General features: G+C 46.4%; 1 protein-coding gene across 1 annotated transcript in view; it reads left to right on the forward strand.

The window, feature by feature from the left end:
* tha1 (threonine aldolase 1) overlaps positions 1 to 22,529 on the forward strand; it is a 109,815-nt gene that overhangs the window by 54,651 nt on the left and 32,635 nt on the right. Inside the window, exon 2 of the mRNA XM_085963773.1 lies at positions 2,191 to 2,274. Coding sequence (XP_085819899.1) covers positions 2,191 to 2,274 — 84 coding nt within the window. The remainder of the gene's footprint in view (positions 1 to 2,190; positions 2,275 to 22,529) is intronic.

The raw sequence follows: 22,529 nt of genomic DNA on the forward strand, positions 1-22,529 counted from the left end.
GACAAATTCCCTTGTTCTGTACTTTCCTAGGTTTGAAAGAAACAGACGGTGTGTAATGGGTCTCTGTGGTAGCGTGAAGTCAATGGAAAAGAAAATCGTGTGAAATGTAAAATGGGTTGCTGATTTGCCATCACCCGTTTTGCTCTACCGCTGAAGACCAATTTCACCCCCAAAGAGTAAGAATTAAACTGTGGGGGTGAAGGATACACTTGTGCTCCTCAGTGCTGGAGAAACCGCTGTATGAAGTTTAGTCATTTCAGCGGCGCAGAGGGCTATGGGCAACCCCGCCCCCTCCTTGCAGAATCTGTCCCTGTCCTGGAAGTTGAGCACAGGTGGAAACAAGTGCCAAGAATCAACACAGACTCTGAAGAGAAGGAAGGATTTGGGGAGCAGTCAAAAATCGAGAGGAAGAAGCAGTAGAGAGACTGGACTAGAACCGTCAGTCCTACTTCTGGTTTTTTGCTCTAAAGTTAGAGTTCGGGACACACTAGTTTGATTCTTGTACAAAGCCCTGGTTAGACCATACCTGGAGTATTGTGTTCAGTTCTGGGCACCACACATTCGGAAGGATATACTGGCCTTGGAGGGAGTGCAGCGTAGATTTCCTAGAATGATACCTGGACTCCAAGGGTTAGGTTACGAGGAGAGATTACACAAACTAGGGTTGTATTCCCTGGAATTTAGAAGATTAAGGGGTGGTTTGATCCAAGTTTTCAAGATATTAAGGGGAACAGATAGTTTCTCTCTATCTACTCTATTTCCACTGGTTACAGAGTCTAGGACTAAGCGACATAGCCTAAAAATTAGAGCCAGGCCTTTCAGGAGTGAAGTTAGGAAACACTTCTACACAAAAAGAGTGATAGAAGTTAGAAATTCTCTTCCGCAAATAGCAGTTGATGCTGCGTCAATTCTTAGTTTTAAATCTGAGATTGATCGATTTCTGTTAACCAAAGGTATTGAGGGATGTGGGGCAAAGGGTATATGGAGTTAGGTCACAGATCAGCCATGATCTCATTGAATGGCGGAACGGGTATGAGGGGCTAAAAGGCCTACTCCTATTCCTATGTTTATCGATGCGATTTGTTTAATGTGACCTTTATTTTGTGTGGGATGGTGTTAATGAGGAAAAAAATATTCATAATACTCTTGGAATAGAAGGGCCAAATTTGTCTGTACAAACCCTAAAGAGAAAGGTCCCTTGACCAAATGCTAGGATTTACTGTTCAAATGAGACCCATCCCTAAGTGTTCCACCACCCCCCAAATTTAAATTGCTCCATTTCATCTTTTAAAAGTGAAAAGTAAGACTTACATTTATGTAGCACCCCGTCATGCCACAGAAATGTCTCAGAAGTGTTTGACGTGCAACTATTGTATAGGCTAACATGGTAGTCATTCGGTAAACAGGAAGATCTCACTAGTTAATCTGGCTTGTTGGATGAGCAAGGAGCCAGGACACACGGGAGAACGCCATTTTTTGAACACTGCTATGAGCTCTTTTCACATCCAACAAAAGAGACAGACAGAGCTTTCATCTGAAGGAAAGCACCTCCAACAATCCCGAGCTCCCTCAATACTGAACTGCACTGTTAGTTCTCATTGGGCCAGATCTTGCTGAAAAAAATAATGGCGTGTTAACGACGCATGCCGTTATTAATGTGCAAATCAGGGGGATTAAGAGATCCCCCTGATTTGCACATTTGCGAATTGGCCCATTGAGTTCAGATGCTTGATATGGGGCGCAAACCCATAAGCTGCAACGGCAAAACAAAAAAGACTGCTAAGCTTGCTTTTATAGGCCTGATTATTGCATTGAATCTAGCCTGGAAGTTGGGATGGGTCAGCAGCAACGTTCCTGCTAAGCCGCGCGGCCGCACAGCTGTCTGGAGGTCCTGCGCGGCCTGGTGACCGGATTTTCAAATGGGAGCTTCCGCGCGTGCACAAAATTTTGAAAGGGCCGCGCAGCCCGCTCTAGGGACCGCACACCGAAAAAAAACATTGGGGCTCATTGGTCATCAGTTCTTCTTGCTACACACGCGAGGCTTTTAAAAAAAAAAAAAAAAAAAGTACGGTATGTGAGGCCAAAAGGAAGAAAAATAATCCAAAAAATGAATGAAATAACTCGGTGATAAGGGGCTTTGTAACAATTCTCAATTCTAACAAATTGATACTTATGCTTCCCCCCCCACAGAACTTCAGAGACAAGCTGCTAAGCTGTTTGGGATGGAGGATGCCTTGTTTGTACCCACTGGAACAATGGGGAACCTAATTTCAGGTCAGTGTAACAGCAGTAAGACACCACACCATAGCTTTTAAACCTACTTCTAATCACAATGAACTAGTGCAACCATAGATCAGGATCAGCAAACAGTACGGTGCTGGTGTCAGCCGTGGCTCAGTGGGTAGCCATCTCACCTCTGAGTCGCAAGGTTGTGGGTTCAAGTCCCACTCCAGGGACTTGACCGCGTAACCTAGGCCGATACTCCCAGTGCAGTACTGAGGGAGTGCTGCACTGTCAGAGGTGGCGTCTTTCGAATGAGACGTTAAACTTTGGTGGACGTTGTGATGAAATATTCCATTCATCACTGCCTGTGACTGTGGTTGGTTTCAGGTTTCCCCTCACCATTGTATTGCCTGTGACTGTGGTTGGTTTCAGGTTTCTCCTCACCATTGTATTATATATTGGAATGTATGGAATGTGTTGTGTGTAGGGCTCCGCCCATACCTGGCCTCTATGTAAGCCAGCTCAGTCTGGCCTCATATCCAGTACTGCAGAGCTCCAGATGGAAGATACCTCTCTCCACTGCGTGTTATCTTCTAAGTTAATAAAAGCCTTGTTTTGTTCCGCTAACATCGAGTCTCGGGATTATTGAGGCACATCAGACGTAAAAGATCCCATGGCACTATTTCGAAGAAGCGCAGGGAAGTTCCCACCGGTGTCCTGGCCAATATTTATCCCTCAATCAACATCACTAAAATAGATTATCTGGCCATTATCACATTGCTGTTTGTGGGACCTTGCTGTGAGCAAATTGGCTGCTTAATTTCCTACATTACAACAGTGACCACACTTCAAAGGTAAAGTGCTTTGGGAAGTGCGTGAAAGGCACTATGTAAATGCAAGTCTCTCTTTCTGGTACCGTAGAGTGAGTTGCCCTCCGCCATATTTCAATTTCACTCATCATAGAATCATAGAAAGTTACAGCACGGAAGGAGGCCATTTCGGCCCATCGTGTCCGCACCGGCCAACAAAGAGCTATCCAACCTAATCCCACTTCCCAGCTCTTGGTCCGTAGCCTTGCAGGTTAGAGCATCCCAAGTGCATATCCAAGTACTTTTTAAATGTGGTTAGGGTTTCTGCCTCTACCACCCTTTCAGGCAGTGAGTTCCAGACCCCCACAACCCTCTGGGTGAAGAAATTTCCCCTCAAATCCCCTCTAAACCTTCCCCCAATTACTTTAAATCTGTGCCCCCTGGTTTTTGACCCCTCTGCTAAGGGAAATAGGTCCTTTCTATCCACTTTATCTATGCCCCTCATAATTTTATACACCTCAATAAGGTCTCCCCTCAGCCTCCTCTGTTCCAAGGAAAACAGACCCAGTCTTTCCTCATAGCTGAGATTCTCTACTCCTGGCAACATCCTTGTAAATCTCCTCTGTACCCTCTCTAGTGCAATCACATCTTTCCTGTAATGTGGTGACCAGAACTGCATGCAGTACTCTAGCTGAGGCCTAATTAGTGTTTTATACAGTTGAAGCGTAACCCCCCTGCTCTTGTATTCTGTGCCACGGCTAATAAAGGCAAGCATTCCGTATGCCTTCTTAATCACCTTATCTATTTGTTCTACCATTTAATGTGTATTCCCTTTCCTTGTTAGCCCTCCCCAAATGCGTTACCTCACACTTCTCCGGATTTAATTCCATTTGCCACTGTTCTGCCCACCTGACCAATTTATTGATATCTTCCTGCAGTCTACAGTTTCCTTCTTCAATATCAACCAAACAGCCGATTTTAGTATCATCTGCAAACTTCTTAATCATACCCCCATATTCAAGTCAAGATCATTGATATATACCACAAAAAGCAAGGGACCTAGTACTGAGCCCTGCGGAACCCCACTGGAAACAGCCTTCCAGTCACAAAAACACTCATCAACCATTACCCTCTGCTTCCTGTCTCCGAGCCAGTTTTGAATCCAACTTGACACTTTGCCCTGGATCCCATGGGCTTTTAACTTCATGACCAGTCTGCCATGTGGAACCTTATCAAAAGCCTTGCTAAAGTCCATATACACTACATCAAACGCACTACCCTCATCTACCCTCAAGAAATTCAATCAAGTTTGTCAGACACAACCTTCCCTTAACAAATCCGTGCTGACTATCCTTGATTAATCCGTGTCTTTCTAAATGAAGATTTATCCTGTCCTTCAGAATTCTTTCAAATAATTTTCCCACCACCGAGGTTAGGCTGACTGACCTATAATTACTTGGTCTATCCTTTTCTCCCTTTTTAAACAAGGGTACCACATTAGCAGTCCTCCAGTCCTCCGGCGCCACACCTGAAGCCAGAGGATTGAAAACTGATGGTCAGGGTCTCTGCTATTTCCCCTTTTGCTTCGCTTAACAGCCTGGGATACATTTCATCCGTGCCTGGGGATTTATCCACTTTAAAGCTGCTAAACCCCTTAATACTTCCTCTCTCACTATGTTTATTTCATCTAATATTCCACACTCCACCACCCCCCCCCCCCCCCCGATTGCAATGTTTGCTTTGCCCCTCTCCTTTGTGAAAACTGACGCAAAGTATTCATTAAAAACCCTACCGATGTCTCCCGCCTCCACACACAGATTACCCTCAAGATCTCTAATAGGCCCTACCTTTTCTTTAGTTATTCTCTTACTCTTAATATATTTATAAAACATCTTTGGGTTTTCCTTGATTTTACTTGCCAAGAATTTTTCATGCTCTCTCTTTGCTTTCCTAATATAATTTTTAATTGCACCCCTGCACTTTCTGTACTCCTCTAAAGATTCTGGAGTATTTAGCCCTCGGTATCTGTCATACGCCTCCCTTTTTTTCTTTATCATGGTGTAATCCTATTCATACAGTGGGTGTGCAAGTACAATCTTGCATTGAGTTGACACTGTTGTGTACCACTCAGGAATATTCTGCAATTAGCAAAGGTCTCTGACCATCCAACAAGTAGGGGAATGTGGTCATGGTGCTATTTGGGAGGGTGGCCAAAGAGATCATGGTGTGGGGTAGAGCCAGTAGATGAGAACATTGCGATGGAGGGAGTTAGGGTGGTTGTCACTTTCCTTCTCCTTTGGATTGTGTTAGCTAGTTTTACAATGGGGGTCTGCTGTCTGACGGGGAGGAGGCTTTCCCAGCTCCAGATTAGTCTATTATCCATTTAGATTTGCAAATTTCCCTCCGAGATAATTTGTTAGGGGCTGGGTTCCACCATCTTAAAGGGATGTACCTTTTCCACAATGAATCGTAAAAACTGTATTAGCCTATATGCTACAGGAAGGCCCATGTGTCTCTCAGGGACAGTTATCTGATATACGTGATGCTAGTTGCTATCTCTATCATACAGCAGATTTTAATATGTTGCATAAGCTATTCATTCCTTCATATTGTCTTCAAGATGCCAAAGGCTCCAAGAGGGAAGATTTGCTCCGAGTGCTGCATGTCACAGTCAGAAACCAGTTTACAAAGAATGCATTTACTATTTTGCACCATGGGAATCTCCCATCCCCTCCTCTCCCCTCAATATTTAAAGTTGCGTTATTAACACAAAAGTTGGGATTGTAGCTGTGCAACCAAGAGTTATCCTACGCGGCATGGATTAGGAACGTGGTGTAAGGACTCAACCCTGATGATGGATGGGTGCTCGATCAGAGACTTTCCTATCACTTGCCTGAGTCTAATGCAAGAATCAAACAATCCTATTTGGATCCTCGCATGAAGACCTTGCTGCACTTGGACAGGTGTCCCACCCAGTTGTTTTAAAGTACTTTTGGATTCTGTTCTGGCAAGTTGTCATAATCAAAACGGGCAATATTCCCGAGATTGGTGCACAATGGAGAAAGGGAACGCACCCATCTGCCTAATGGCTCTCTTCCTGATTATAGGAACCTAAGGATGCACAAGATCAGTAGAGACTTTATAAAGGGCTGTGCCTAAGAAGAAGGTTAGGCCACAACTGGAGTATTGCGTCTATCCTCGTAGCCCTGCAAGTTTATTTCCCTCAAGTGCCTATCCAGTCTCCCCTTGAAAACATTCCACCACATCCAAGTATATATTAATGATCTAGACGAGGGAACTAGATGTAATATCTCCAAGTTTGCAGATGACACAAAGCTGGGTGGGCGTGTGTGCTATGAGGAGGATGCCGAGAAACTCCAGTATGATTTGGACAGGTTGGGTGATTGGGCAGATGCATGGCAGATGCAGTATAATGTGGATAAACAGGAAGGCAGATTATTATCTGAACAGCAATAGATTGGGAGAAGGAGAAGTGCAACGAGACCTGGGTGTCCTTGTGCACCAGTCGCTGAAGGTAAGCATGCAGGTACAGCAGGCGGTTAAGAAGGCAACTGGTATGTTGGCCTTCATAGCGAGAGGATTCGAGTACAGGAGCAAGGATGTCTTGCTGCAGTTGTACAGGGCCTTGGTGAGACCACACCTTGAGTATTGTGTGCAGTTTTGGTCGCCTTATCTGAGGAAGGATGTTCTTGCCATGGAGGGAGTGCAGCGAAGATTCACCAGACTGATACCTGGGATGGCAGGAATGACGTATGAGGAGAGATTGGGTCAATTGGGCTTATATTCGCTGGAGTTTAGAAGAATGAGAGGGGATCTCATTGAAACTTATAAAATTCTAACAGGACTAGACAGACTAGATGCAGGAAGAATGGTCCCAATGGCAGGGGAGTCCAGAACCAAGGGTCACAGTCTAAAGATAAGGGGTAAGCCTTTTAGGACAGAGATGAGGAGGAATTTCTTCACCCAGAGAGTGATGAACCTGTGGAATTCTCTACCACAAAAGGCAGTTCAGGCCAATTCATTAAATATATTCAAGAAGGCGTTAGATATATTTCTTAAGGCTAAAGAGATCAAGGGATATGGGGAGAAAGCAGGGACAGGGTACTGAATTTGGATGATCAGCCATGATCTCATTAAATGGCGGAGCAGGCTCAAGGGGAGACTGGATAGGCACTTGAGGGAAATAAACTTGCAGGGCTAAGGGGGTAGAGCAGGGGAATGGGACTGACTGGATTACTCTGCAGAGAGCCAGCACAGATTCGATGGGCCGCATGGCTTCCTTCTGTGCCATTATGACTCCGAGACCACTGCAGTTCTTCTGGCCAGTCTAAAATGTGAAAAATACCATGGAGTCCTGTCTCCTGTATCTATCATCCCCCTTGAGTGTTTTCAGTCAAAAAACAATCCAGTTTCCTCTTGACTTTGCCAGCACTATCCACCTCCATTGCCCCTACATATATAAATCTATATTCTCTGTTCACCTTCCCATCATCTGACCGTAAGTCTCTACCCCAACAACAAATTTATGTTCCTCAGGAAAACCTTGTAAAAGAACTCATAGTTCTGGCATGTGCTGAATAGTTCCATTGGTACTTGAATTCCCAGTAGAATGTACTCGGAGGAAAATGCTAAGAAGTGTAGACTTGCGTTTGCGCTTTGAGGCTGATGCCCATCAAGTGATGGAACAGTAAGTCTTTGTGCATCAGAGCTTGTTTATTGGTCCAGGAGATTTGGGCTGTATTTGTACAATTCAAATAATGCACTCAATGTACTGGGCTTCAGTTCAGGATGAATGTGGGAAGTTTTCTTTATTCATTCTCCAGATGTAGGCATTTGTTTATTGCCCATCCCTAGTTGCCCTGAGTTTTGATACAACCGAGTGATTTGCTAGGCCACTCCGGAAGGGCAGCTAAGAGTCAACTATGTTGGTGTGGTACTGGAGTCACATATAGGCCAGACCGGATAAGGACAGCAGGTTTCCTTCCCTAAAGAACATCATTAGTGAACCAATTTGGGTTTTTACCAGAATCCGACAGCTTCATGGTCACTTTTACCGATGCCAGCTTTTTATTTCCAGATTTTAAACTGAATTCAGATTCTCAAACTGCCATGGTGGGATTTGAACTCGCTTTCATCTGGATTATTCATCCAGGCCTCTGGATTACTAGTCCAGTAACATAACCACTACACTGCCATTCCCACTGCATTTACATACATTCTGCACGTATATTAAACCAGGAATTGTGCACACTAAAGGTCCACTCCTGGAATTTCCGCAGGGTTTCTTCTGATCGTCTACCGTAACTTTGGCAGAAGCTCGGGAGAAACGGCGTAAACGGCTGCTGTTTCTTCGGCTTTCTGCCGAAGTTACGGTGAGAGATCAGAGAATCCGCATCGGAATTCGACCACCCTCCCCCACCGCCTGGTTTTTAATCAGTGACTGAGATTTTTATTGTGATTTCTGAACTAGCAAAAAGAAAGTTGCTCATACAAAACATTTAACATGGTTGGAAGTTTGTGGGGATTCCAGTACATGGCAACTCCTCAGGAATTTCTCATTAATAGAAGAGACTGTACCACAAACAGAAGAGCAGACTATTGAAGTGCAAGACAAAATGTCTCTGACCTATCTCCCTTTGCTGAGCGACCTCCCAAACAGTGGGAAACGTTCCAACTATTGTTTTGCACTGTCGGACTACCTCTCAGACATTAAGTCCTGGATGACTACTTCCAGCTAAAAGATCGCAGCCATCCTGTTCAGTTTGACAAAACTCTGCCCTTTGTTCGAATGTGGTTTGTGTTTTTAAAGTGGCTTTGCAGGATTTGTTCTTCACCATTTACAAAGAAGAGATTGCTCGAGATTACAAAGAAATTGAGTAATGTTTTATCTCGTTTTATATTGTTGCGAGAGTTGTGCGCTGAATTATGAGAAGATAACCTGTTAGTCTGAGTTCTTCACAGGTGTGAGTTGTTGTATCAGAATGTTTCTTCAAGGCATGCTGCATCCTGCCTAGTTCTTAGAACGGCAGCGCAAATAGACTACATTATTTCTTAGACTTGCTTTTTTAAGGAACGTGTGTAGCTTGCTGAGTCTAAGAGGAAAAAACACAGGAAGCTGGGCTGTGTAGAGTTCAGAACTATATGTAGATTTGGAATGGTCTTCCTGTGCTGTGTGCAGCTAGTGCAATCCGCTCCTTCAATCTGATAGCGTTTATGAGAATTGACCACAAAGGAAGAGAGAGTGCACTGCAACCTTGAAATGACGCATTGCTGCATTGTTTTTATAGAGAAAATAAAATTAACTGAGTAGAATCACTACAAACTCTTTAAAACTTCCATAATACTGGGCAGTTGAAATACTTGACAGTGATTGTGACAGGTTGCACATGATTACCGTTTTTAACCTATACTTTGAAGGTTTATCGAAGGAAATCATGCCCTACTTGATAGGATTTTTAAATGAACTCTCTGGTACATACACAAGAAAGCAGTGCAGATAATTTTAGCTCTGTGCTATTGGAGGGGATACTTTAGCATTAAGATTACATTTCAACACTTCAAATACTTCTTAATTGCAGGGTTCCAAATGTAATGACATTTTTCCAATGCCAAAATAAAACAGCTGAAGGACATTCTCCTGCCTTCCAGTGTCACCGTTATGAAGATATTTATGTCTTTATAGCAGAATTCAACTGCGAGAAAACTGAAATAAAAGTGCCAGCAAAAAATTGTAGCACTTCGGCAAGTAATTTCATCCAAATTGACCTCACAGTATCTAACCAAATTTATCTGTGTGAGGCACTCATTGAAAATATTGTCTGCCATTTTCCAGACATTGTACATCAGGCGAGAATATCCATGAACTCTACCTTGACGTGGTTGAATGGAGATTTCTACTGTTTGTGCTTCCTTAACTGGATGTCCATTCTGTACTCCGTATCTATAATAATAATAATAATAATTCAACTTTATTGTCATTGTACAATGCACAAGTACATGAACAACGAAATGTGATCTTGCAAGCTCCCATGAGTCCAGTACAAATAACATTAACATTAACGTAAATAGCACCGTCCTGGGAGAAGCAAAGCCGCTGCGTCTGTGCGCGCCGCCATTCCATTTCCACCATTCCTCCTGTCCGACACTCTTCAGCCCAACGCCCGGGCCTGCTCACCAGCCACCCCTCCCGGGGCTCCTTCCGTGACCTTCTCACCAACCGCCCCTCCTCGGGGCTCCTTCCGTGACCTTCTGCACCTGGTCTTCCCTGGTGGTCACCCCTCCAGGTACTAATCCAGGCCTGGCTCTGCTTAGCTTCCAAGCCTTGCCAGTGACCCTGTCCCTAGTCCCAGGAACAGGATCATTAGTGGTCATCAACCATGTGATCTCGCTCAGCTTCAAGCTATGCTGTGGTACTCGACAGAGATGCCTACTGATCCCTGTCTGTTTGACCAGCAACTGACACCCTAGACTTTAAACCAAGAGGTTGGGGGATAGCAAGAATCTTACTCTAGTTTCTGTCCTTGGCTCACTCAGATTACTCCTAAACAGACTACAACAGTTGGAAAATATGGTGTCTTCTTGATGCAAGGTCAACTAAAACTGAGGCAAGGAACTTGGGGTAGAATCTCACTACAACCTTAAAGATACTTTTCCCCAATCCCCCATCCTAGCTAGAAACCTTCGGAATTTAAATTTGCATAGTCCTGAATCTAACAAGATCCCCAAGTATCTTCAAATATATGCATGAGGACACAACCCATGGAAAATGGCTAACTCTATGTTTATTTTTTTTAAAACACATTTCATTGTCGTGTAACTAACCCAGACATGGTTCAGAGGAAAATGTGTTAAACTGTCTCAACCGCTCGGCTGGTCTCCAGGGACTCCGTTGTACCAAGTAAATCTAGATTAGGCAGCAGCTATAAGAGCAACACAGCGTCAAACCCCATTGGACAAACTAATAAGTGCTCAAATGGCGCAAATATATTCTGTCTTTCTGCATCCAACTTGAACGGCTCCGTAAAGAGTTGTTTAAATGTAAAGCTCGCTGTGTAGCCGCCCAAATACTATAAAGAAACTCGAGCAGCCCGGCAGGTGTAACTGCAGCCTTCCAATTTCAAATACGTTGTCTAGGGTTTTGGCTTTCCCTGCCTGCCAGAAGAGTTTTGGAAAGTTAATGAGAATTTACACCAACTGCTCAGGCATCCTGCTGACTATGCCCAGTATCAGTGTTGCATTAAATGCTATTCAATAATATCTCAATAATTCAAAAGGGAATTGGATAAATACTTGAAGGAGAAAAAATTGCAGGGATATGGGGAAAGAGCCGGGGAGGGAGTGGGACTGATTGGATTGCTCTTCGAAAGAGCCGGCGCAGACTTGATGGGCGAATGGCCTCCTTCTGTGCTGGACTATTCTATGATTTTATGATATGGCCAACATAAGTGTAGGTGCTGATCTATTCAGAAATAGTGGGTGAATGCAGTCACATGGTGTCATACTGAGCCATACAGACTAGGAAGGTCCCAGGTTGGTTCCCAGTTCTGCCCTGACTTAGCTGGGCAGTCTTGAGGTACTAAATTATCCTGTTTTCCTTTTCAGAGCCCTGGAAAATGAGCAGTTGGAGTTCCTACTCCTGCTGTAAAGCGGATACTGGTGAGGACAGGATTAAGCTTGATTGTGATGCTCTTTGCAGTCTAGTGGCCTGCCAACACTCACTCATACAATAGCAAAATACTGCAGATGCTGGAAATCTGAAATAACAACAGAAAGTGCTGGAAATACTCATCAGGTCAGGCAGCATCAAGGAGAGAGAAACCGAGTCAACGTTGCGGGTCAAACCCTGACGAAGGGTCATCGACCTGAAACGTTGACTCTGTGTCTTTCTCCTCGATGCTGCCTGACCTGCTGAGCGTTTCCAGCACGTTCTGTTGTTATGCCAACACTCACTGTCTAGCTTCACCATAAGAGAGAAAGAACTTGCCTTTATGTGAAGAATGTCCACTTGGGGGAAGGATAAGAGGGTTGCCAACACCCAAAGAACCAGCAAGGGTCAGCACCCTTGGGAGAGGAGGGGAGAAACTAGGGAATAAAATGGTAACATAATGATTTCAACCAAGCCTAAAAGAACATAAGAAATAGGAGCAGGAATAGGCCACTTGGCCCCTCGCGCCTGCTACGCCATTCAATAAGATCATGGCTGATCTTGGGCTCAAAGCCACTTCCCTACCCACTCCCCATAACCCTTCACCTGCTTATCAGTGCCTTCATCTCATCAAACACTGAATTGCTTTTAAGTTAGCATGGTGACATACTTTCTGTGGGTGTATATGTGACGTGTTTGTGTGTATGTGCAGTTCTTGAGTGTATTCACACTCGAACATATGAACATAGGAAGAAGGACAGGAAAAGATCAGCTAATCCATCAAGCCCATGTTGTCCCATCCCATCAAGCCCATGTTGTCCCATCCCAACATGGGTGCAACCTACACACTCTCTATAAACTCCCCCCTCCACCCCACCCCCCCCCCCCCTCACGTAATCTCTTGGGAGAGGCAAAAGACCAGAGCAGAAACCTTAGGCCAATTTAGGAACAACGCTGGCAAATTCCTCTCACCCCACCCGAAGGTGAGCAAGCCAGCTCCAGGTGACCACAGTGCCTGATAACACTAAACACAGTTAACCCACCTTAAAAGCAGGCACCAACAAGTCCATATCAAAAAGTCTAAAATTCTTCAGAAGCATTATACCCTACCTCGAATGTACTGTACCTTGTATCACATATCTTCAGTGCACTGAAAGTGGTACTAAATCACTTATTTTGTTCATGTCTGCTCCGTGTCAGTGATTTGCTGATTGTGCATGGCAGCATTAAATCTGTCATTAAGTAATAACTAACTGCAGAAAATGAGAGTTAGTGTAGTGACACACACAAAAGGGTTAAGACCAAAATACCTCTCCATTATAAAGTCACTAATCTCATAACAGACGTTCCACCCTGGAATTCTTGATCCTATAATTATTGCCATGAATTTGGAAATGTAGGGGGTCCGCAGTCATTACATTGATGCAACATTGTGGAGTCTACCAGTAATTGCCAGATCGAATCGGTGCACTAGTTATTTGTAGCCAGCACATATCGTGTGTAGTCAGGTCAAAGAACCACAAGTTTCTGAACCCTGAACTGAGTTCAGATGGCCATATCTGTACCAGAAATATGCTTACGTACTGAGTAGCATGGAAGGAGTTGTAACAGAAAATATCACATATTATTTGCTACAGCGAAACCACTTTATGCTCTTTTCCAGTCTGCCGGGCACTGAGTGGCAGAGGACAGCATTACACTTGGGTATGAGGCTCACTCTCACAGAATGGACTTCCCTGGTTTTCTGAAAAAATGTCAGTGAGGTAATTCTTCCTGTGCAGTGATTAGCCATTGCTTATTTCTGCAGTATTGTGACGATGTTTATGCCATTGTTCAGGTTTCTAGAACCTTTTGATAGGATTTTTACCGTATTATTTCCAACTCGGGGAAACACCAACAGCTGTAACGTAACACACAGGTGCTACAAACACAACTGAACAAGCTTGTGCCCACTCCTCTCCCCCTCTCCTTCCCCACTCCTCTCCCCTGCTCGTCCCCTCCCCAGAGTGTCGAATATAAATACAACTAGCTTGTGCACACGCTCTCTCCCCCTCTCCTCTCCCCTGCTCGTCCCCTCCCCAGAGTGTCAAATATAAATACAACTAGCTTGTGCACACGCTCTCTCCCCCTCTCCTCCCCCACTCCTCTGCCCTGCTTGTCCCCTCCCCAGAATGTCAAATATAAATACAAATGACTACAACTAGCTTGATAAAAACATTAATGGAGTTTTTCCATCTTTTAAAAATCAAACAATGACAAAAGAATTCTGATTGAAGTTTATCATGATGCTAACTGGCTGGGAGGCTGATGGAGGTAAATGAACAACCTGAGTTGAAATGACCTGCTTGTTGAGGCGACCTGGGTTAATACCCGTTGATGTTAATCAGGTCTCAAATCCAGGTCAGCCAACATTGTGGTCAGCTCTTGCTGTCTTAAACAGAAAATATTCTGCAAAAGTAAGCAGAAAGGTACAAGTATGTATAAAGGTAACAGTCAGAGACTGAGACACGTTGTGGCTCATGTATCATTCTGTTCACTGATATCAACATTAAGGGGCCGATTGTCCTCTCCCGGTGATGTCCCGGAGCCGTTGGTGCGGAGCTCCCTTGGAGGTGCACTCCATCAGGTCCCAGAGCTCAGCGCCTGAACTTGCTCTCGGACCTAATTAAAATAAAGGAGGCACACTTTGGGCAGTATTGGCCCTAGCCGAGAAGAGGGAGTCTGGGTGCTTTCTAGGTCTCTGCGCGCCTCCAGTTCTGGCCTCTTGTGCATCCCCTATTTTAATTACTCCACCATTGGTGGCCGTGCCTTCAGCTGCCCAGGCCCTAAGCTTTGGAATTCAATCCCGAAACCTCTCCGCCTCTCTACCTCTCTCATGCCTTTAAGTCGCTCCTTAAAACTTATCTCTTTAACCAAGCTTTTGGTCACCTGTCCTAATATCTCTTTATGTGGCTCGGTGTCAAATTTTGTTTGATAACGCTCCTGTGAAGCACCTTGGCACGTTTTACTACGTTAAAGGCGCTATATAAATACAAGTTGCTGTTCCTGTTCGGAGAGCTGGGAGGTAATTTCATGTGTCCAGAGGGAGCAGAATGGAGCAGAGTTCCTAGAAATTGACATAAGTACGCAGTTGAAAAACTGAACTGATAAAGAACATTGCTTTAGATTAGTTGTGTTTTTAATGTCATGTTTGGTACTTTTGGATTCTTTAAAGCAGAGTTGACCAATTTGAGCCCTGAGAATTTAGCCCGCAAAGCCCAGGCAACTCGTGGCTGTTTGTACTTTGCCAGTTTGTGGCTTGAAGGTTTGGAAAGGGGCTGTTTTTGGTGCTGTTGCCTCATTTGTGGATCAATCCTAAATCAGAATACCGAGATCTACTCATATCAGCAACTTGAAATAAGTGGAGATTGATGGGAAGTTGAATTTATATGTGGCCCCTAAGATGCTACGGTCTGGCTCACAAAATGCCTGGCTAGTGATCGCAAGCTCAGATCTAAGAGTCTCTTTGGTCCCAGTAGCTCCATTTATTCTACAAAGTACAAATTCATGTCAGTGATGCTCGTTAAATTCATTAAGTTACACACGGCGGAGTAACTCACTGCACCATGTTTTACTCCGAGGAAAGCGTTTCTTTCTGGATACTATCAGGTCATTTGGTTCAAGCGTTGGTAGATGCGAAAACCACCATTGCCATTAGGAACTAGATGGTGACTGCTCGGAATGATGCAAGAAATACTATGAAGCAGTAAAAAAATTCAAGAATAGGAGAAGCAGGGAGACTAAATGGAGCAATGTGATGTGCACAATGAGGGTTAGAAAAATTATATTGCTATTCTTAAATGTGTGAGAATACATCAATCCTGAGAACTTATAGCGTGAGAATATACAGCGATTGACTGGAAAATCAAGAAGATCTATCATGACACAGGCACAGGGAGCTGTATTTGGAATGGGGAACCAGTTAAGGGCCATATATGTTGCCTGTCTGAGTAAGTGAAGTTGTATCCTAGAAATAGGACTTGGGTTGAAAGAGGTAGAATTAAATGTGCACTTGGTTGCGCCCTGTTTAGAAAAACAGCTCTACGCTATATTTGGAAAGCCCTGAACGTGCAGACACCCGTGCTAGAAATGCAATAGAAAACTTCATATAAAGGACATGCAGGGAAGAGATGCCAAATAATCAAAATTCTGACTTATAACCAGCCCGTACTAATTGCTTCCACACTCCATATTGAATATATTAAATATAACAGATTGCAGTAAAGTTGGCATGTTCTAACTCTAAAGTTACACGCAAAGATTTAGTGTCAGACTATAAACTGATTTCCATGCCACAGTATTCATGCCAGATAGCAAGGTCTCCGCATTGTCTCAAGTTCTAGTCACACAAGTTTAGTGACATTTTACAGTTTCCACTTCATCGGAAGAATGAAAGTAATCTTGATTCTTTTCTCCAGAAGCAGTAATTGGTTCTGTTCTGTAATCAAGGCCGTGCAGAATGCTAATGACCTCTTCTCTCTATCTTTTCTGTTGGAATAAACGGGTCTTTTTCCGAGTGGCGGGCAGTGACTAGTGGGGTACCACAGGGATCGGTCCTAGGACCCCAGCTATTCACAATATTTATTAATGATCTAGACAAGGGAACTAGATGTAATGGCCCAGAAATTTGGGTACGCACGGGGTACTCACTGTGATGAAATATTCCATTCATCACTGCCTGTGACTGTGGTTGGTTTCAGGTTTCACCTCACCATTGTATTGTATATCATCACTGCCTGTGACTGTGGTTGGTTTCAGGTTTCTCCTCACCATTGTATTGTATATTGGAATGTATGGAATGTACTGTGTGTAGGGCTCCGCCCATACTTGGCCTCTATGTAAGCAAGCAGTCTGGCCTCATATCCAGTACTGCTGACCTCCAGATGGAAGACACCTCTCTCCACTGCGTGTTATCTTCTAAGTTAATAAAAGCCTTGTTTTGTTTCGCTAACATCGAGTCTCGGGATTATTGAGGCACATCAATTTTATTAACTTATTTTTCAACACAATGGATCAACTCCTGAAACCCGAACGTTTGGATTTGGATCAGCATGCTCCGGACGCATCAGCACGCTTCGGACACTGGTTTATGTGTATGGAATTCTTCCTGGACAATTCCGCAGCCGTCAAAGACGCTACGGACGCTGCGAGTATGAAACTCGGAATTCTGCGGAATTGGGTAAGCCACCGGGTTTACCCCCTCATCCAAGACGCCGACACGTACCTGGCCGCCTGCGACATCTTAAAGGCGCATTACCAGCAGCCTACGAATGAGGTGTATGCTAGGCATCTGCTCGCCACTCGCGCACAGCGACCTGGGGAATCGGTGGAGGAGTTCCTAGGCACCCTGAAAATGCTTGGCAAAGACTGCAAGTGCCGAGATGTAAAAGCCACAGTGTACACCGACGAGCTTGTTCGCGATGCCTTTATCACAGGCCTCAGCTCCACTTACATCCGGCAAAGACTGCTGGAAAAAACGGGATTGGACCTGAAACAGGCTGCGGACACCGCGCGATCCCTGGATGTGGCCCAGAGAAACTCGGACGCCTACTCTTCAGCCCGCGCCGTCCACGCCGCCACGTGTGCACCAAGGGCGCCGCCATCTTGGAAGGCATCTTCCCCGCCCGGCAGCCCGACACCGTCGGGGCCCCGCTCTCCCCCCAGAAGCCCTACGACAGCCGCGACGCGTCGGGGACCCAACTGCTACTTCTGCGGGCAGCCAAAGCACACCAGAAACCTGTGCCCGGCGAAAGGCACCACCTGCTTTAAGTGCGGTAAGAAGGGGCACTTCGGGAAGGTGTGCAGAGGGAACCCCGCCGGAAAACCAAAACCCGCCACCGCCGCGTGTGCGCCGTGGGAGCGGCCATCTTGGACGCCATCTTGCCCGACCTCGTGGGGTCCGCCATCTTGTGAGCAGACAGCGTGGACGCCATCTTGTCTCGATCAGGGCCCTACAGTGGCATCGGTCACAGTGGACCAGACCAGGCCCCACCCGCTATCCAAATCAATGGTGGACATTGAGGTAAACGGGTGCCGGGTTAAATGTTTAATTGACAGTGGAAGCACGGAGAGTTTTATCCACCCTGAACTGGCACAACAACTCTCCCTAAAGGTGGTCCCTACTCGGGGTACCATCTCTATGGCTGATAAAACCCAGACATCGACCATTCTGGGTTACTGCACGGTACAATTGTCCGTTAACGGGACTGTATACGATAATTTTAAAGTATTAATCATGAAGAATCTATGCGCGAGCGTGATCTTGGGCCTGGATTTCCAGTGCAACCACCAAAGCATCACGCTCAAGTACGGTGGGTCCCAGCCGCCCCTCACAGTGTGCGGCCTGGCTACCCTGAAGGTAAAGCCGCCTTCGCTATTCGCGAACCTTACCCCTAACTGCCGGCCAATAGCGACCAAAAGCAGGAGGTACAGCTGGGAGGACAGGCGGTTTATCGTGACTGAGGTAGACAGGCTCCTGAAAGAGCGCATTATTGAATGCAGCAATAGCCCGTGGCGCGCCCAAGTGGTGGTGGTAAGGGGTAGCGAGAAGAAACGGATGGTGATCGACTATAGCCAAACGATCAACAGGTACACCCAACTAGACGCCTACCCGCTACCCCGCATATCAGAAATGGTGAACCAAATCGCCCAATACCGGGTGTTCTCCACCATCGACCTCAAGTCAGCGTACCACCAGCTCCCTATCAGACCAGAGGACCGCCCGTACACCGCCTTCGAGGCGAACGGACGCCTCTACCAATTCCTCAGAGTCCCCTTTGGGGTGACGAATGGGGTCTCGGTCTTCCAGAGGGAGATGGATCGCATGGTCGATGACCACCACTTGCAGGCAACCTTCCCCTACCTCGACAACGTCACCATCTGCGGTCACAACCAGCAGGATCACGACTCGAACCTCGAGAGGTTCCTGAAAACCGCACAAAAACTCAACCTCACCTACAACGAGGACAAGTGCGTTTTCAACACCACGCGCCTCTGCATACTAGGCAGCGTGGTGGAGAATGGGGAAATCGGACCAGACCCCGACCGATTGCGCCCCCTACAGGAGCTGCCCCTGCCCAACACTCCCTAAGCCCTGAAAAGGTGCCGGGGTTATTTTCTTATTATTCCCAATGGGTCCCCAACTACTCCGACAAAGCCCGCCCCCTCTTGAAAGCATCCTCTTTTCCGCTCTCTGCTGAGGCCCACGCCGCCTTCAAAAGCATTAAGCAGGATATTGAGCGGGCCACGCAACAGGCAGTGGACGAGAACACTCCATTTCAAGTGGAAAGTGATGCGTCTGACTTTGCCTTGGCGGCCACCCTCAACCAGGCGGGGCGGCCCGTAGCTTTCTTCTCGAGGACCCTCCAAGGGCCCGAGATCAGACACTCCTCCGTGGAAAAGGAGGCCCAAGCCATCGTGGAGGCAGTGCGCCACTGGCGCCACTACCTAGCCGGCAAACGCTTCACCCTACTTACCGACCAGCGGTCGGTAGCGTTTATGTTCAATAATAAACAGAGGGGGAAGATCAAAAATGATAAGATTCTTAGGTGGCGGATCGAGCTCTCCACCTTCGAGTATGACATCATTTACCGGCCAGGGGCCCTTAACGAATCCCCAGATGCCCTTTCACGAGGGATGTGTGCCAGCGCCACCGGGGATCGGCTACAGACCCTCCACAACGACCTCTGCCACCCAGGGGTCACGCGGCTGTTCCACTTCATAAAGTCCCGCAACTTACCCTACTCGATTGAGGAAGTTCAGTCTCTGACCAGGAACTGCCGCACTTGCGCTGAGTGCAAGCCTCGGTTCTACCACCCTGATAGAGCCCACTTAATCAAAGCTACACGGCCCTTTGAGCGGCTCAGCTTAGATTTCAAGGGCCCCCTCCCGTCCGTCGACCGCAATGTTTACTTCCTGAACATTGTGGACGAATACTCCCGGTTCCCATTCGCCTTCCCCTGCCCAGACATGACCAGCGCCACGGTCATTAAATGCCTCAACAGCCTGTTCTGCCTGTTCGGTATGCCGAGCTACATCCACACGGATAGGGGGGTGTCCTTCATGAGTGAAGAGCTACGCCAGTACATGCTGTCCAGGGGTATCGCCACGAGCCGTACCACCAGCTACAACCCCCGGGGTAACGGTCAAGTGGAGCGAGAGAACGGGACAGTATGGAAAGCAGTCACTCTAGCTCTAAGGACCAAGGGCCTCCCTATCTCCCACTGGCAGGAAGTCCTCTCAGATGTGCTCCATTCGATACGGTCGCTATTGTGTACTGCCACTAATGCCACGCCTCATGAACGAATGTTTAGCTTCCCCCGGAAATCCACCTCAGGCGTATCCATGCCGTCATGGCTCTCCACCCCGGGTCCGGTATTCGTGCGAAGGCATGTGAGGGGCCATAAGACGGACCCTCTCGTGGAGCCAGTGCACCTACTCCACGCCAACCCCCAATACGCATATGTCCGGCACGCCGACGGAAGGGAGGACACCGTGTCAATAAAAGACGTCGCCCCAGCCGGTAACGACAACAACCACGGCAATAGCAGCAACAACGACCACAGCAACTCTTACCCACCCACTACTCTTTCATCACCCCCGGAAGAACATCGACCAACGGCACCCCCACCAACTACCCCTTCAACAACCCTGGCGGCACCCCCGGCAGAGACCCAGGAGGCCACCGGGGACACCCAGCCGACACCCGCGACACCACAACAGCCACGTCGGTCGCAGAGGACTACCAAACCCCCGAACAGACTAAATCTATAGAAGGGGTGAATGTGATGAAATATTCCATTCATCACTGCCTGTGACTGTGGTTGGTTTCAGGTTCCCCCTCACCATTGTATTGTATATCATCACTGCCTGTGACTGTGGTTGGTTTCAGGTTTCTCCTCACCATTGTATTGTATATTGGAATGTATGGCATGTACTGTGTGTAGGGCTCCGCCCATACCTGGCCTCTATGTAAGCAAGCAGTCTGGCCTCATATCCAGTACTGCTGACCTCCAGATGGAAGACACCTCTCCACTGCGTGTTATCTTCTAAGTTAATAAAAGCCTTGTTTTGTTTCGCTAACATCGAGTCTCGGGATTATTGAGGCACATCACTCACCCGTAAGCCCAATGGAAGTGCCAGTTTCCTGCATGCACTGCGCTTGCGCGGGAAACCGGCACTTCCGTTCCCCTGAAAGCAGGGGTTCAGAGGTCGAACGCGTGCGCGGGGGTGGGGGGCTGCGCGTGCGCATCGAACTTCGTTTTTTTTTACAGGTTTTCCCAGGAGGGTAAGTCTCCAAAAGTTAGACATTTAAAAAGCAGGCGTAAGGCCTGCTTTTTACAAGGTAAGTGGTGAATTAATTAAAATTAAAACATTTTTTCCACGGGTTTATTGTTTTTAAATACTTTAAAGCAAGGTAAGTTTCTTTTTAGCCCTGTTAGAAAATAAAATTATTTTTTTCAAAAATTTAAATTATTGTTTAAAATAGTTATTTCATGTAATTTATAGTTTATTTTAAAAATGTGATTTAAAAAAAAATGTATTTGAAGATTTAGTGATGTTTTGTAAGAAGAAGGGGCCTGTAGTATTTCTAAGTTTGACAGCACTTCCTGTCAGACTTATGAATGGAGCATTCCCTGCTCCGATTGGCTCTCCATGGCCCACGTGATCCCAGGGGATGCATCAAATTAACTGCGCCCCTGGGATACGCAAGCACTACGCGCCGGCAGCTGGTCCAGGCCCAGGATCGGAATTCCACGTGGGCCCACAGCTCAACGGCCGGCGCGCGAGGTAAGTGCAGGTCGGAGGATTGCACCCGTGGGAAGCCCCCGACCCGAATTTCTGGGCCAATATCTCCAAGTTTGCAGACGACACAAAGCTGGGTGGGCGTGTGTGCTGTGAGGAGGATGCCGAGAAACTCCAGTATGATTTGGACAGGTTGGGTGATTGGGCAGATGCATGGCAGATGCAGTATAATGTGGATAAATGTGAGGTTATCCACTTTGGTGGCAAAAACAGGAAGGCAGATTATTATCTGAATGGCAATAGATTGGAAGAAGGGGAAGTGCAACGAGACCTAGGTGTCCTTGTGCACCAGTAGCTGAAGGTAAGCATGCAGGTGCAGCAGGCGGTTAAGAAGGCAAATGGTATGTTGGCCTTCGTAGCGAGAGGGTTTGAGTACAGGAACAAGGGTGTCTTGCTGCAGTTGTACAGGGCCTTGGCGAGACCACACCTTGAGTATTGTGTGCAGTTTTGGTCGCCTTATCTGAGGAAGGATGTTCTTGCCATGGAGGGAGTGCAGCGAAGATTCACCAGACTGACACCTGGGATGGCAGGAATGACGTATGAAGAGAGATTGGGTCCATTGGGCTTATACTTGCTGGAGTTTAGAAGAATGAGAGGGGATCTCATTGAAACTTATAAAATTCTAACAGGACTAGACAGACTTGATGCAGGAAGGATGTTCCCGATGGCCGGGGAGTCCAGAACCAGGGGTCACAGTCTAAGGATAAAGGGTAAGCCATTTGGGATAGAGATGAGGAGGAATTTCTTCACCCAGAGAGTGGTGAACCTGTGGAATTCTCTACCACAGAAGGCAGTTGAGGCCAATTCATTAAATATATTCAAGAAGGAGTTATATATATTTGTTAAGGCTAAAGGGATCAAGGGATATGGGGAGAAAGCAGGGACAGGGTACTGAAATTGGATGATCAGCCATGATCTCATTGAATGGCGGAGCAGGCCCGAGGGGCCGAATGGCCTACTCCTGCTCCTATCTTCTGTGTTTCTATGAG

The sequence above is a fragment of the Somniosus microcephalus genome, chromosome 21 (assembly GCF_052327205.1).
Source record: "Somniosus microcephalus isolate GS21.2 chromosome 21, FLI_Smic_1.0, whole genome shotgun sequence".
Taxonomy (NCBI): Eukaryota; Metazoa; Chordata; class Chondrichthyes; order Squaliformes; family Somniosidae; genus Somniosus; species Somniosus microcephalus.